General features: G+C 27.6%; 1 protein-coding gene across 1 annotated transcript in view; it reads right to left on the bottom strand.

The window, feature by feature from the left end:
- Positions 1 to 4,656: 4,656 nt before the first annotated feature.
- LOC136085838 (syntaxin-1A-like) overlaps positions 4,657 to 17,054 on the bottom strand; it is a 50,650-nt gene continuing 38,252 nt past the window's right edge. Inside the window, exons 7-11 of the mRNA XM_065807483.1 lie at positions 15,704 to 15,793; positions 13,855 to 13,902; positions 13,669 to 13,779; positions 5,851 to 5,924; positions 4,657 to 5,530 (exon numbers count right to left, since the gene is read on the bottom strand). Of these exons, the coding sequence (XP_065663555.1) occupies positions 5,524 to 5,530; positions 5,851 to 5,924; positions 13,669 to 13,779; positions 13,855 to 13,902; positions 15,704 to 15,793 (330 nt within the window). The 3' untranslated portion in view covers positions 4,657 to 5,523. The remainder of the gene's footprint in view (positions 5,531 to 5,850; positions 5,925 to 13,668; positions 13,780 to 13,854; positions 13,903 to 15,703; positions 15,794 to 17,054) is intronic.

Below are 17,054 nucleotides of genomic sequence, written 5' to 3'. Positions count from 1 at the left end.
TATTCAACATTAATCACAAACAAATTAAATCACAAACAAAACCATGAGAAAAACCACACACAATAGATTTATGTCTTAAGTTATAATTGACTTAGAGCTTCTGGAATATTGGAAAACACAAAATAATTTCAGAATAATTAAAATATCATAAAATATCAAATAAACAATAAAAAAAGTAATAATAAATTAAAATATAAAGTTAAAATTTTTGAAGAACATGCAAACGAGAAAAATTTTTGAAGAACATCCAATTGAAACCAAAAAAAGGTTTTTTAAATTAATTATAAGAGATAAAACTTCAAAGTTGTTTCTAGATAAGATATAAAAAGTGAAACTTCAAAATTGTTTCTGGTCAGATATAAGATATAAAACTATATTTGTTGGAGATAAGAGATTTTAAAATTTAACATTTTTTTAATTATTAAAGAATTTCATTAATTTAATTATAATTAAAAAGGCATTTAGATACATAAAAGTTTATTATTTTTTTAAAAGTCTTTAGTTGTTATATTTTTTATAGTTAACTTAAAATGAATGGTAAAGTATAGCAGCAACACATAGAAAATATAATATAACAGTATTTAACATATACAACATTTACTGATAATATGCAACAAGCAAAACATATTGCTGATATAACTAGGATTAGGACTATTGTAATTGTAATGAAAACAATAACAGTAACAATAATTATTGTTATTGTATTAGCTTAATGTAGAAACAATAACAATACTTGTGATTTACAACTATTGTAATTCTGTAATGCAATAACAATAAATATTGTATTGCAATTCATCTTTATAAAACAATAACAATATCTGAAAAAAAATGTATTGTAATGACCCATTACAATAACAATAAATATTGTATTGTAATTCGTCTTTGTAATACAATAACAATATATTGTGATTGTGATAAAAAAATTATTTTAGTGTCAAAATTTAATAAATGTTTTAATAGTCCAGTTGCCGACTATATACCCTTGTACCTTTGAAATAGCGTACAACTAATATTTAATGATTGATTCTATTTTACTGAAACATAATGGGAGGGGGGAAGGGTGCCAGAATGGTAAATTGGGCAACCTTAAATATTGAAAATCAAAGTTAACGGGATCAAAAAAAAGGAAACCACCATTTTTCTACAAATGAAAGGGATTCGGCAGACCTAAGACAGCGATTCAACATAAAATACATCCTGAGAAAGGTCAAATCAATAATAAAAATGAAGTGAATAGTTTTCTTTAAGTTTAAAAATTACAGAATATTTTTCAGTAATAAACTACAGAATGCTCATCAAATTAATAACAAGATAGGTGATGCGAAATCTAAATATGTAAAAGATAAAATTTGCAATATATTGCAAATCCGTAAATAAAAAATAGCAAAAATAATAGTAAGTTTGTCAGAGATGAATATAAATACGTTAAAATACGTTAGCTTTTCTACTTTAACGTTAAGTACAATAGTTATTTTAATTGTTTTCATCAAAACAATACAATAGTTATTGTAATTTTATTTCATTAAAACAATACAATACAATAGTTCTCGAATTTTATTGTATTGTTAAAAAAAAAACAATACAATACTTATTGTAATTGTTTTTCATCACAGCAATACAATACCAAAATTAATTTTTTTTATTGTTTCTGTAATATTACAATACAATATTATTGTATTGTAATGTGTAATTGTATTTAATTTTTACAATTACAATTACAATAGTCCTAACCCTAGATATAACAATATGCAAGATATATATTGCTAATATAATAATATGCAAAATATATTACTCATACAATTACTTTCAACAATATACAAAATATGTTGATGCTTCAAAAATAAGCAACAGAAAAAAAACTTATCATTTGTATAAAAGCTTTTTTATCATAAAAATTATTGTGAAATAGTTTGAAAAAATGATTAAAAAAAATTAGTATTTTTAAAGAATATTTTTTAAACGATTTTATTTAAAGTAATACATCTTGCCAATACAACATCGATCACCCAAGACATAGTTAATCCTAATACATAGACTATATACAACATAGGAAAATGCTCTTAAAAGATTAAAGACACAAAAGTTTTTATATTCAAAGCTACTGCAGATTCATAATACATTCAGCTTGATTGAATTAAAATGCAATTAGGGGTCGTCCATAAAGTACGTACGCCAAAAATTTTGAAATTTGACCCCCCCCCCCTGTTGCCATACGTACTTTTATGTCCCCACCCCCCTTAAAAGTACATACGTTTCTCAAATACCCCCCTCCCTCCTTTATTTTTTTTTTCTCAATAAAAAAGTTTATTTAAAAAAAAAAAATGGTGGAGGGTACCGTAGATACCTTTATACGACCCTAAAGCCCTTTGTTTGCCCATTCATAAAACTTCTTTAAAATATATATGCAAATTTAAATTTTAATAAATTTAAATTACAGGCGAGCAATGTTGTGTTTAGTCGAGAGGATAACACGGATGGAACGGTCGGCGGAGATCGAAGTCCGATTCCCGCAGAAATTCTCCTGAATTTTTTTTGTTTTAATAACGAATCAAATAAATATAAACTATACTTAAGGCGGACGTTTATTCCAGGCAACCCTCTTTAGTAAGTAAAAAACGAGTCCTACGCGAGATCAGTAATATTGAAAACAATGGTTAAAACCCAGTGCCGAGCGTAGGCTACCTTTACCCCCTAATTGGAGGGGGAAACAGCAAATTTTGTGCTCTTTTATTAATTTAAGAAGCTTTTCAATTTAGCAAAACCTAGCGGTCAAATTTGGAAGATTTTGAGATGCTAATGACACGTTTTTTTTGGAGGAGGGGGGGGATTCCGACCCATCAACCACGGCCCTGCTAAAACCTGTTTTTTGTCGACTCAAAAAATAGGCCTTACTCAGGGCCAGTATATAAGGGGTGGCATGTGTGCATGGGCGCCCGCAGGATTTTTTGATGTTCCGGATAGAACACCTTCACACATCGTGCAAACTTTAAATTTAAGTTTGTTTTCATGCCAAATGAGGTGGCCTTGCAAAAAGAATTAGAATGGCGGAGGCCTAGGAACAAAAAGCCCTAAAACGTTTGCCTCCCCCCTTCCCTGCCCAAACGTGAGGGAAATATGTAGCAAAATTTTCAACTTTAGGATCTAAAACTTAATTTAAATTTATCGACAGATTTTAATTTTTTTAGGAAAATATTGTAAATTACAAAAGTTATGACCTTTTTTAGTGCCCTCACGTATGGGCAGGAGAAGGCAAACATTATAGGGCTTTTTGTTCACAGGCCCCCACCATCCCAATATTTTGCAAGGCCTTCTCATTTGGCATAGGTATAAACAAACTTAAGTTAGGAGTTTGCACGATGTGTGAAAGTGTCCTATCTGGAACATCAAAAATTTCTTAAGGGCGCCCATACATGTGTGTGCATAGAGGAAAACTATACCCTCTACTCCATATACCATACATCTTTTTATGTTGGCAAACTAAAACCTTTAGTCAGAATGTAACTTTTCTACTGATTAGCTAGTTAATTGTGACAAATTAAAAAATCGAAGTACGTACTTTTAAATTGAACCCTCCCCCCCCCCCCCATACGCTTTTTGAAGACCTTCCCCCTCCCCCCTATGAGCGTACGTACTTTATGGACGACCCCTTATTGTATCAGTTTAAAGAGAACTCAAAGAACTTTGGTCAAAAATCTGCACAACTAAATTTAATCACTATCTAATTTTAGTTATTAATAATGAATTTAAATTTGCTTAAACTATGTTATACAAGCAGAAAGCCAATAATAGCTTGTGTGATGTAATTTTTGCCAAATAGCTTTTGTGATGTAATTTACAGTTTATTATAAAAAATTACTTTTACCAATTAAACATATTTAAAAATTTGGTTTAATTAGGAAAAAACAAAGCATTACCAATAACTTTTTTATGTGTATTTGCGCAATAATTGGAAGAGTCATTCAAAAAATCGTTAAAAAAATATTTTTTTTTTCACCCTTACATTTCAGAACAAGAGTATGCTTACAATTTTATACAACCAAAATATGCCATCATATTTTTTATACAACCAAAATATGCCATCATATTTTGTGCATTTAATCACACTAAAATATGCCATCATATTTTGGTTGTATCAAAAATATGCTATCATATTTTGTGCGTTTAATTACAATAAAAACTTTCTAAACGCAAAGGTCGACTTGTGATTTTGATATTTATAATAACAACTTAATACTTGGTACACAAAATTAACAAACCAAACAAATATCTAATATATCCAAACAAATAATTAGTATACCAAACAAATATTTAGTATACCACGAAATTTTAGTACACCAAATATTTAGTATACCAAATAAATATTTAGTATACCAAATAAATATTTAGTATACCAAATAAATATTTAGTATACCAAATAAATATTTAGTATACCAAATAAATATTTAGTATACCAAATAAATATTTAGTATACCAAACAAATATTTAGTACACCAAATAAATATTTAGTATACCAAAAAAATACTTAAAATATCAAATAAACATTGTATGCAAAACAAATATTAAACGTTTTTTTAAATATCAAATAAATAACATACTAAATATATACTTAGCAAATAAATATTTTGCTTATCAAGGAAATGGAAATAAAAACAAATATTATTTACAAACCAACTGTTTGGAACTTATTTATTAGAAACTCTAAAACAGTGCATACAAAAATAAATACAAATAAACAACAAAAAAATATTTAAAATTAACATTCGTGGATAACTGGTCATTTAATAATATTCATACTTTACATGTTATTTCACAGGTTGCACAAGTAAGACTATTTAAATCAGGTTCTTTATTTCAACATAAAAAACAGGAAAATAAAACACCATAAACAAAAGAATTTTAAATAAAATTTGAAAATCGAAAACGTAAACACTTCAGTTACAAAAATATTACCATTAATAAAACAAAATATAACAAGTTATTGTTTTTATTAATAAAAATATAAATGACCTATAATATTTTACCAACAAAAAAAAAAAAAAAAATTAATAAAAAAAATTGTTATATTTATAGTAAAATAACTTTATATTCATTCAAGCAGGTGAAATGAAAAATTTGGTAAAGAGTAAAATTTTAACTTATATTATTAATGTAAATCGAAAAAAACAAAAATTAAACCATAAATAATCAGACTAGTTGCAAAACATCTGATAATAAAAAAAATCATTGATATATAAAAAAATCTATACAAGGTATTATACCTTATTTCATTTACAATCAAACATTTTATAAGAATATTGACACTAATAAGTTTATATAGAGCTTTCCCAAAAAAAGCTTTCAGTCATCTGGTTGCAAGCTAATTTGGTATAGAAATTGCAGTTAACTTGCCTCAAAATTTTTGCATTTCAGAATCTCATATGATTTCATTAATTAATCCGAAGTGAAATCTGCTTTCTTGAAATACAAATACACAAATCCAACCAATGCAATCATCCACAAACAGAAAGAATCTTATTGCAGTTATTATTTTCTAAATAATATTAAAATACATTTTTTTTATGTTTTAAATTAATAAAAGTATTTAAATATCAAATGTTCAAAAAATATGTAAATTTACTAAATCGCAAACTTATATTAAAAATTAATTTAAAAAATAAAATAGTACCCAAAAGGTTTAAAAAAAATTGTTTTTTTCAGATAAAGATATAAAATTTTTTTAGATAAAGATAAGAAAATAAACAACACAATTTATCGTACTTGTAAATTCTATCGTACTTGCAAATTCTTGAATAAATATTAGAATAAAAATCTCATAAATAAACAACACAATTTATTTGTGCTAATTCTTACTTGAGACTGAAATAAAGTGCTAAAGCAATTATAAGTAGCAACACCAAACAACATGCAATGATTATAAATTTTTTCTAAAAAAAAATATAACAGATTAACTTACACTAAATGTGTTCAGTTTTTAAAATTAAATTTAAAAGAAAACCAAAATTGTTGGCATTATAAAAAGTAATTTTCAAATTGAATGATTACTTTAAAACTTAAGCAGGGAAGAGTATGTACAACTAATACTGAAGCCCAGGGAACAACTATAAACCAATGACGATTTTTATTATACCCTATGTTAAAGATTACAATGGTTACTTAACGCTACTTTTCAATATGACTTCAACACTGACCACAAATGGAAATTCTCAAATAGTATTCAGATTTTGATTTGCTATTTATTTATTTGTCTCTGCTGTTAATGAGCTCCAAAAATGTTAAAAGATATATAGACAATATTGAAATAAAAATACATAAAATTCTTTAAACCTAATATATTTTAGTCTAGAGTTCTTGAGTCACTTTCTGGTAATCATACATAAGGACACTAAGTTAAAAGGCTAATTTGATATTGTATTATGTTCACTAAATGCTCATATTTTTTCATACAAAGCCCTAAATTCTCATTTTTATTGCTTCTGGACACTTAAGTTTCTTCTGGACACTAAAGTGTCATCTAGACGCTAAAGTATCTTCTGGATACTAAAGTGTTTCTGGACACTAAAGTGCCTCTGACACTAAAATATCTTTTGGACTTTGTGTCTTTCGAAACCTAAGTCATGACCTATGACCAAAAATACAGTTGAGTTTCCTTTACAAAAAAAACAACAAAAAAAAACATAATAATAATAACATAAAAATGTTATAATATTATAAAATTAGGATTATAATGCTTAAAATTAAAAATATTTGTGAATGTGTTCATTATTATAACTATTATATTTACATTTGCAATAGTTTCCAACCATTTTGTAGCAGGAAAAGATAATCCACATGTTCTATAATATTGCCTGAATAACATTTTAAAATATTTTGCAATTGGAAAAAAAGACAGCAATTTAACAAAATTTAGATAAAATTAATTAATAAAAGCAGATGGAAATCTATCTCACTTAATCTTCAATTATTTAAATGATATCACTTTATTTGAATATATTTATGGGTCATTCCATATCAAATCACCTAATGGTACCACCTCAAATTTGCTTCAAATTTTGACCACCCACAGTATAAATGAAAAAATTACAAACCTCAAAATTTCAGCTTGATTAACCTTTCCGTTCAAAAGTTATAATTTAATTAATATTGACCAAAATGTAGGTATCTTGAATCAATATCAAAATGGGTATCTTGAGCTTACAGTAGATTTTTTTGATTTTAAACAGATCATAACTTTTTAAATCAAATAGATGATCATCTGAAATTTTTAAGGGTAATATTTTTAATTAAATTATCTGTTTTGTAGGTGTTTTTGACTGATTTTAAACAGTTTTTGAGTTCTTGTACCTCAAAGTTACTAAATAATGCAATATAAGAAAAAATTTTGGGAACTTTAATGTGCTACAGTTCAATACCAACGGACAGGCTGTGCCAATTTTTTGTTATTTTCGTGTACTTAGAGTAACCACTTGTGGAAAAAATTAAAACTATGTGTTAAAAGTTATTTTAGCACTTGTAGCAGCCTGTTAAAATATCACTTTTTTAAAAAAATACGATAAGTTACATTCACTTTGTAAGCATAGAAAGTAGCGTAGACAGTTAAAATAAATTATGAAACTTTTTACTGGCAAGGTTCTATTTAAAGACAATCACCAAAAAAAATTTAAAGACTGATACTCTATCTTATGACATGATTTTAGCAATTTGAGTGCAATACTTTTTTAGTTTAAAAGGATACCTAATGGCGCAAGTTTTATTATATTTCAAAAAAATAAAAATGCTGAAAGAAGTGTATATACACTTGAAACACAAGTACACTAATTTTTTTATCTCTGATTTACATAACTCATAATACTGTCATAATCATTAAAAGCAAGTTTGTATTCACAAGCACTTCTACCCTTAATGGATGAAGCACTTATTTGACATACTACTTTATCAAATTAAACCCAAGACTGACTTGATCATGCATCGTTAGTTCATTTTAAATTTAATTTGTTTCAATACATGAATTTTACATTACCTTCTTGGTTTTCATTAGAAATTTCAAGCACAAGCCCTATGTACCATTCATCATCGTAAAAGCATGCATCTTCATATTGTTTCTTTAGGTTAAAATAAGTTATCATCACTTGAAATGTAAAATATGTTAACACCTTTAATGTTTTTTTCAGCTTATGTAAACAGTTCATTTGGTGTGAGAATCTGGTCTACAATTGCTGCTCGTATACTTGCTTTTGCTGCTTCTCTTTTTATAGTTCCTCCTATTCCATCACATAGACTTTTGCCATGGGATGTAGCAAAAAAGTGATTCTCAGCACTTATATTGTGATCTTCAAGATAGTACATTAGGTTTAACAGACATTTGTAATTTTTGTACTGTGACACAGCACCATCACTAAAGTATTTTACTCTATTGATTGTGGGTAGTTTGATTTTGATTATAGGAGTAACTTTGTGAGAAAACAATAAACTGTTGTTTGGTCATGCCAAAGATGGTCAGAAATTGTACAATAGCATTCACATTTGAGTTGATTTTTTTCATCTTTGTAATAAACAGCAAATGGATGTAAGGTAGCTTGATCGGCTTGCCAGTAAAACCCTTACACAGTATCTTGCACAAAAAAAGCTATAGTTCTCTGCAAAATCCATAAGAATAAGACAAGTGTGATCTAATGTTTTTTTTGCCTCTGATAAGTAGGAGGATTGTGCTTCTTTGATAAACTGGTGGTGACAAAGTTCATATAAAGTTTCACTTAGAGTTTCAATAAACTCAATAATGATTGTTTGGACTGTGACAAGTGCAGTTTGGTCAGTCGACTCATTGTTTGTATGTGATCTGATCATCAAAATCAAAATCATTATTTTCAAACACATTTTCCAAGTAAATCTTCGAATTTACTTTACGGGGCAGTTTAAACATAGATGAAACATGCAGCTTCGACTATCTATATTACTAACACATACTTTCATCAAATCTTTGTAATATATTAAATGACCCTTAGTTAAAGCAGCACACATCAACTTGACGATAAGAACATTATCATTTTGACGATAAGAACATACACAAACTGAGTGACTTCCAATACTGTCAACTGTGATGCACCACTTCGGCCTTAGGTCACAGAACTTACTGAATCCAACTTTGCGTTTAGGGTATAACTTCTTAAACTTCTTAAATATAAGATAAAGTTCCTTTAATCGAACTAATATTTAACGCTTTTGTTTATGAACTTTTAAATTATTTGAAAGCACAGAAACAAAGTCTTTTTTTCCTGGACATTGTCTTGTGAACTCTTTGGATTTATAAATTTAAATGACTTTTTGATTAAAAATATCTTCCAAAGGCTGTCCTATTTTAGCTTCAGGTTTAGCAAGTATTCCTTTTTCATTTTTCAACTTTCAAGCTTTCTTTACAAGATGTTTTGAAACTGAAAATGTTTTGCAAGTTTTTTCAAGTGTCCAACTATCAGGACTTAGTGTTAGTAGTTGAACTTTTTCTTCCTTCAAACTTATTTTCATTTATTTTTTATTGCATCTAACAGTTTGTCTAAATCATTACAGTTTATACATTTTTGATCTTTTTCTGATACTATATCTTTAGGGTCTATATCCAATGCTGATGCTACTGGGTTTGTCCTACTTGTTGCAATTTTTTTTAACTTTTTGCTTTCCATATCCTAATTTGTTTCATCTACTTACATTTTTGAGTTGAGATATCTCCAATAAAGACGCATTCTTGTTAAGAACTGTCTTATTAAGGTTTGAACAACTAAATCTTTCTTCAGCAGCTTCATCTTGACTAACTTCTGTAAGTTTGAATTCATTCATACTGTTTTACCAGGTTTGATCTTAAGTTGATTTGCTATTGATATGTTGACTTGACACAATCACTTGATAATTTTTTTCTTGTGGATTTTAAATAGATCACAACAGTATTTTTGAATCTAGAAACGTAGGCTTTTTCATGGTGAAAATATATCTCCTCATTTGGTTCATATTCAAGTGTATCCTATCCTTCGAATAAAAACTTCAATATCAGTATTTTTTAGTCTTATTCTTCATACCATTCTACAATATGACATTTTATCAGAATCTTTATTTAAAACTCTTCCCACACAACATTTCTCTGACATTTTTTACTAATCTAAAAATATTAAAATTAAGGGTTAAACATGTAATACACATGTAATACATGAAAAATTAAAAATATACACCTAAGTCATAGGGCTACAATCATGTCATAAGATAGAGTATTGGTCTTTAAATTTTTTGGTGATTGCCTATATATAGAACCTTGCCAGTAAAAAGTTTCGAAATTTATTTTGACTGTCTACGCTACTTTCTATGCTTACAAAGTGAATGTAACTTATCATATCTTTTTAAAAAAATGATTAATGTTTCCAAAATTTTTTCTAATAATGCATTATTTAGTAACTTTGAGGTACAAGAACTCAAAAACTGTTTAAAATCAGTCAAAAACACCTACAAAAATAGATAATTTGGGTGAAAAACTGTTACTCTTAAGAATTTCAGATAATCTTCTATTTTATTAAAAAAGTTATGATCTCTTAAAGATCGAAAAAATCCATTGTAAGCTCCAGATACTCAAATTTTCCGATTTTGGTCGATATTAATTCAATTATAACTTTTGAATGGTTTGGTCAATCAAGCTGAAATGTTCAGTACTGTGTTTTTTTCATAAAAGCTGTGGTCAAAATTAGAAGCAAATTTGAGGTGGTACTCTGGGGCACTTTTGAAAAACTAGGTGATTTCATATGGATTAACCCTTATCTATTTTTTAAAAAAACTGAATTTGTTGAATCTGAATCTTATTTTCCTGCTCGCTGGAAAATGGCATCTGTGGTTCCAATTTTTAAAAACTCTGGAAAACATTCTGAACCCTCCAACTATCACTTGATCAGTCTTCTTTCTGTTATTAGCAAGGTTTTTAAATGTTTGATCAATAAGTTTCTAACCTCCCATCTTGATTTAAATAACTTACTGCCAGACAATCAATACGGTTCTCAATCTACTAGCTTTTCAGATGACTTGCTAACTGCTGTGACTAAAATATTTTATCGTGCATTAGATAGAGCCAGAGAAGCTAGGGCTATTACTTTTGACATATCTGAAGCTTTTGACAAAATTTGACATGCTAGTCTTCTCCATAAGCTTGCTTCATATGGTGTATATAGGAAAGTTTTTGAGATTATAAAATCATTTCTTTCTAACCACTTTATCAAAGTCATCATTGAAGGCCAACACTCTTCTTCATTTCGAGTAACTTCTAGGGTACCCCAAGGTTCTATCCTTGGTCCTGTTTTGTTTTTTATCTACATTAATGATCTTCCTGACAATCCTACATCTAGGTGGCTCTATTTGCTGATGACTCAAATCCTGTCTCGACAAAAAGTCTTCTACTTTTTATTGCTTAAAACAGGCAGGCAAGCTTAGAACAGAGATCTTGAACCTGATCTCACTTTTGTAACAGATTAGGGCTCGCAGTGGTTTGTGAATTTTAATTCTAACAAAACCCAGTAATTTACTCCAAACAACTATCGCAATACTGGTGACATTCAATATTGATGAATTCACTACTGAATTCTCATGGAAATCATATATACAATGGATTGCAAATTTAGCATCTGCTAAAGTTGCTTCTCTTTATAGTGATCACCATTTTCTTACTCCTGATATTATTCTCTACCTCTACAAAACTCTTATTCGTTATATATGGAATATTGTTATCATATTTGGAATACTGTAGTCATATTTGGGCTGGTTCTTCTAATAACCCTTCTCCTCTAGACATCAAACTAATGCATTGTAATTGTAGCTGGGTCAAAAAATGCATTGCAATTGTAGCTGCTCTATCTGCCAAGCTTGAGCCTCTCTTCCATCATCAAAAGGTCATGTCTCTTTCACTTTCGCTGCTCAACGAAGCTTTTATCTCTAGTTCCATCAACTTAAACACATTCTTGCTTGATTTATCATTCAGCAAAGTCTCATCCTTTTACTGTATCTGTTCCTGCATGCTCTAAAAACTTTTATTTGCCTAGTCTTTTTTCCAGCACTTCACCCCTTAAAAACTCTCTCTTTTCTTTATTTCCCTGACTTATACAACCTCCAACTTTTTAAGTCTTCTTTCAACCCTTTCTTTGCTCTTGAACTCTATTCCATGTTTTCTAGTAACTCCTAACTTAATAGTTGTTACTTATTGTTAGGAGTGAATTAGAATAAAAAAACAAAAAAACTTGATGCTCTAGAATTTCCCAAGTTATTGATATATATAAGAATGTCTATTAATATAAATACAATATGTCTATTAATTATCTATTAATTTCAATTATTGTTATTGTTATATATAAGATATATTGAATTATTATTATTAAGATAAAAGATATATTATATATTCATTTCACATTTACTAATTTCACATTAAGTGTTGAGTTATTGTTATATTATCAAATTTAATTTCAAATCCACCAATCAAGAAAACAAGCTCAAAACTTTCACATTTGAAGCAAAAAACAACTGTTTAAACAATTTGGGTGTGTACTGGGGTCAATAGGGGTCTTGCTAAAACTTATAATTCTGTTCAGTATATCTCTAGCATATGGCAACAAACTGTTTTAAAAAAATCTTTGTACAGAAATAACTTTAATGATAATTTAAATACCTTTAATTAAAGAAACCTTGTTTTTGCGTGTTTTTTTTCTTTCATTTTTTTTAGATTCGATTTAATTACGGGATTTAATTAAGGGTGTTAAAAATTAGGATTTTTGCCCTGGGAGTTAAAAACATATAATGCTTTTGTTGTTTTTCATGCAGAATCAGTGGGCTTAAAGGCCTCCAGCCTTTTATTAGAGCTTAAACTACTTTTGAACTTTAATAAAAGGCTGACAATATTATGACCAAATTAGATCAATCAAAATTATAGAAGGTTTCATAAATTTTTTTATTTACTAGATTGGTAATACAACAATTATGATTGTAACACAATCGTATCGTAAATCAGCCTTTTATTAGAACTTAAAAATAGTTTTGAAAATAAAAAGCTTTTATATATACTTAAGTATATATAAAAAAATGAGTAGTATCCTAAAATGAAGCGTGGTTTTGAAAATCAATTTAATTTTTAAATGGTATTACATAACAAAATGACACTAGATTAAAGGTTGGTGGAAACTTTTTTTTCATTATGTTATACGTGTTTAACAGCTTTATAAATTTTAATTATCAGCTTACTAGGCAAATAATTATATATATTTTTGATTTTAAATGACACATACATTTATACAGAGATTCTTATTAAAAATTTAAAACTTTGAAATAAAAGCTATAATATGCTTTAACATATTGAAAATGTTTTATCTGGAAGAAAAGCTACTAGATAATTAGGTTCAATTAGTTTTAAGATAAAAAGATGCATCAGGGTTCTGTCTTAATTACTTAGTATGTTTAGCGTGATTATATACTAATATTCATAAATTAACAAAAGTAAAAGTTGTTTTAATTATTACAACTATTTAAGTAAAAATTTCAAACTATTTACTAAATAAAAACATTGAACTATAACATGTAAATATAAAACATGAATTTTTATATGAAATAAAATAACTGAAAATATAAAAAAATATATAAATAATTATCATATAAATAACAACTTACTCTACGAGCTTTGCTTTGGTATTTAACAGCTTTCTTTGTGTCCACTACAGCTTTTTGAACAAATTCTGCAGCTTGTTCAACATTGTGTTCAATTCTGTCTATCATTTCTCCCTTTTATCACAAATCATTAAACAAATAAAATATTCTGGAAACTTGAAAAGTTTTGTCAATAGTAAAGAAACAAACCTGACTTTGAACTAACAATGCCATATCTGTGAACATTTCATGTAATTCCTAAATATGAAATTAATTTATTATAATGCAAAAATAATTCCTTAAAATTAAAAAATACTAGTTTTAAACAAACATTAAATTAACGTACACAACAAAAAGATTTTTTTTTTTTTATAAAACAACTCAATAAAAGCACACAGATCAAGAAAACAAATCAATAAAAATAGAAACTCTTTTATATACTCACTTTTAAAATACACACGCTGTATTACATTACACTTTTAAAATTACATTTACATACAACTCTTTTGGAATATCAATATACATGTTTTGGAATACTCAATGTATTACATGTATATAAAGCCTGTGTTATGTGTATTGTACCCTTAGTATATGTTTTTGTAATATGTTAGGTGTGGTAAAGCCTGTGTAGCCAAAAACACATTATACTACTTAACTTTTGTGAGGTGGTAGAAAAAATTGTAAATTCTTTATTTTAATTTTAAAAGCTGAAAAAATGTCTACTTTTTCTTAAAAAAATAACTTTACTTTTATAAAAAAACAGGAGGGTTAAGCCCACCTTGCCCTGCTGAAACTCTAAAAAAAGGTTGTTCAAAAATTAAACATGAAATGGTTCATATAGATCCATAAAAACTACATACACTTTAATGCCATTAGTTGTCGTGCAACAAGTCAAAGGTAGTTCAAAAGTTTCATTCCAATCAATTCAAAGATCTTTGAAAAATATGCCTTTGTGTTGATATCTGGTGTTCTTCTTGTTCACATAAACAGATTTTCTTTTTTTTTTTTTTCATCACCTTCTCTTACTTCAAGAATTTTGTTTACACTGAAACTTCTCTCTACTTTATTCTCAGAGCAAAGCATAATTTATAAATAGACTCAGCAAAGGCATATCAAGCAGACTACTAAATAAGTTGAAATAGCTATACTCTAAAAACCTAGCGATTGGTGTTAAAGCAGCTTAAACATGTCTAGGTCCTTTTATCCAACTATGTTTAATTTTGTTGTTAAACCAGACAGGAAATTACACTCCTACAGTAAACTTTACAAGTTTCAGAAGTTTGATGAGATAAATAAATTCTAGAGATTCTATTGCCTGTAGTAAGTTATCTGGCCATGTTAACAGGTCCAATTTTAAAAAGCTGAGGAACATGGCTACTTTGCAAAGCTTTAATCAGTAAGTGCATTACTCTGTTGCCCACAAAAAAAAATATACAGTCTCTCTGTAATAACTTAAAAATTTCAAAAAAAAAATGATTACAATATCATTCATATCTTTATCCCTAGCTCTTCAAACTTTACTATGATCAATTACTTATCTACTGTAATTTTTGGATACTCATGCTGCAGTACTTATGGCTGCAAATACTCTTAGATTAACACCATACCTAACAAGAAAGAGCTAATAATTAAGAAAAATTGCCAGTAAATGATCAGAACAGATCATATTATTAAACTATGATGTTCATTTCACCTAAAAAACGTATTTATTTAAAATTTTATTCAAATTTGGAAAAGTGATTGTGACTTTAAGGAAATTTTTTTAAAAAAAGGAATCTTCGGTCTGGGTTTTTTTGCTACAAACATTAATATTTTATGATACCACAAAATTTATCTTTTTAACTTTTTTTGTCTATTCATAATTCACAGACCTGATCATAAACAGAAATATGTTGTAGTCAACAAAATATCATACAGACGCTATAATATTGCCTTAACTACACTGAGTTTGTACAATTTTTAGGAATCATGCGTTTCTTATCATGGTAAACTCTACTAATCTCAAACATAATGGTAAACGCTTATAACAAATAAAATTTTTATAAAAATTATTATTTACCTTTATACTGTTTTCCAATTTTATAATATCATTATGTCTAGCTTCAATTTCTCGCAATGATTGTTTTGCTTGCTGTGTCTCAATTATTATCTAAAATCAAATTGTTTAAATAATATAAATGATACAAAAATTACTTTTTGAACATTTATAAAAATTTTTGTTATAAAATGATGTTAAAAAATGTTAAAAACTTTATAAAATGTTTATAACAACATCCGATGATAATAGCTTATTGGGTGGACAGGGAAAAATCCAATCAAATTTGAGTTTCTCAAAAACCATAAAAGCTTTTTGTTTTCGTTTTTAATTAAACTTCTTTTTCTTTAATTGTGAAACTTTTTACAATTAATGATTTGCAAAATGTAGGGGAAACAAACTGAGGTAGGTAAAAAAGTTCAACTTCATATTGCATGATCACTAAACTAAATTAATGTACCAAAATTTACGGTCTTAAATATTATAAGTTAAAGACTACTCAAAACTTCTAAAGAAAACCCGGAAGTGAAAGAAAACTTTCTATAAATTTACAATGGTAAAGTTAATTCTCAGTTCAATAGCAAGAAATTCAAACCAGACACATAAAGATCTAGCAAGAAAATTCAAGACTTCACAATCTTATATCAAAAAAAGTACTAAAAATGCTGGAACTAAAGCATTTCATGAGAAAAGTATACCTAAAAGAAACTTAGTGAAATTAAAATGGCGAAACTCAAAGGAATTCAACACACAAAAATGTTAATAAAAATAATGTTGGATGAAAGTAAGTGTGAATTTTTAAAGATGATGAAAGTTATACAAGACTGATTTTTCACAACTTCCTAGTCAACAACTTTATTATGAGAATAAAGACTGCTGAGCCTACATCAAAGAGCACCTCCAAAAAAATATTTTGCCATTTATAAAAAGCAAAAAATACCAATGTTACTTTTGGCCTAATCTAGCTGCTTCTCACTATTCTATAAAAGTTTTACAGTGGCACAAAAATAATAATGAGGCAAGTTGCAAATACTCTGGTCAAAAGTGCCGCAGAATGAAGATTTTTGGGCAGTAGTTAAAGGAATATTTTGCAAGACAGGTGGAGCAACAAAAATGAAGAAAAAAATTAAAATCAAAACTAAGTAGAAACACACATTTAATATAAAAAAAAGTTAAAAACAAAAAGCTTTTAAGGTTTTAGAGAAATCTCAATTTAGAGTTGACCAGATTTTTCCATGTCCACCCAATATATTTTCTGTACTTCAATCTTCATTAAAAAAATTCTTCAAGTTATTTGTCACATCATTCATTAGATTAGATATCAAGCTTAGCACAAATATATTAAACTCATTACACAAACTTGCTTTGAATCCAA

Source organism: Hydra vulgaris, chromosome 10, assembly GCF_038396675.1.
Source record: "Hydra vulgaris chromosome 10, alternate assembly HydraT2T_AEP".
NCBI classification, from domain to species: domain Eukaryota; kingdom Metazoa; phylum Cnidaria; class Hydrozoa; order Anthoathecata; family Hydridae; genus Hydra; species Hydra vulgaris.
This window is presented reverse-complemented; position numbering and strand designations above follow the sequence as displayed.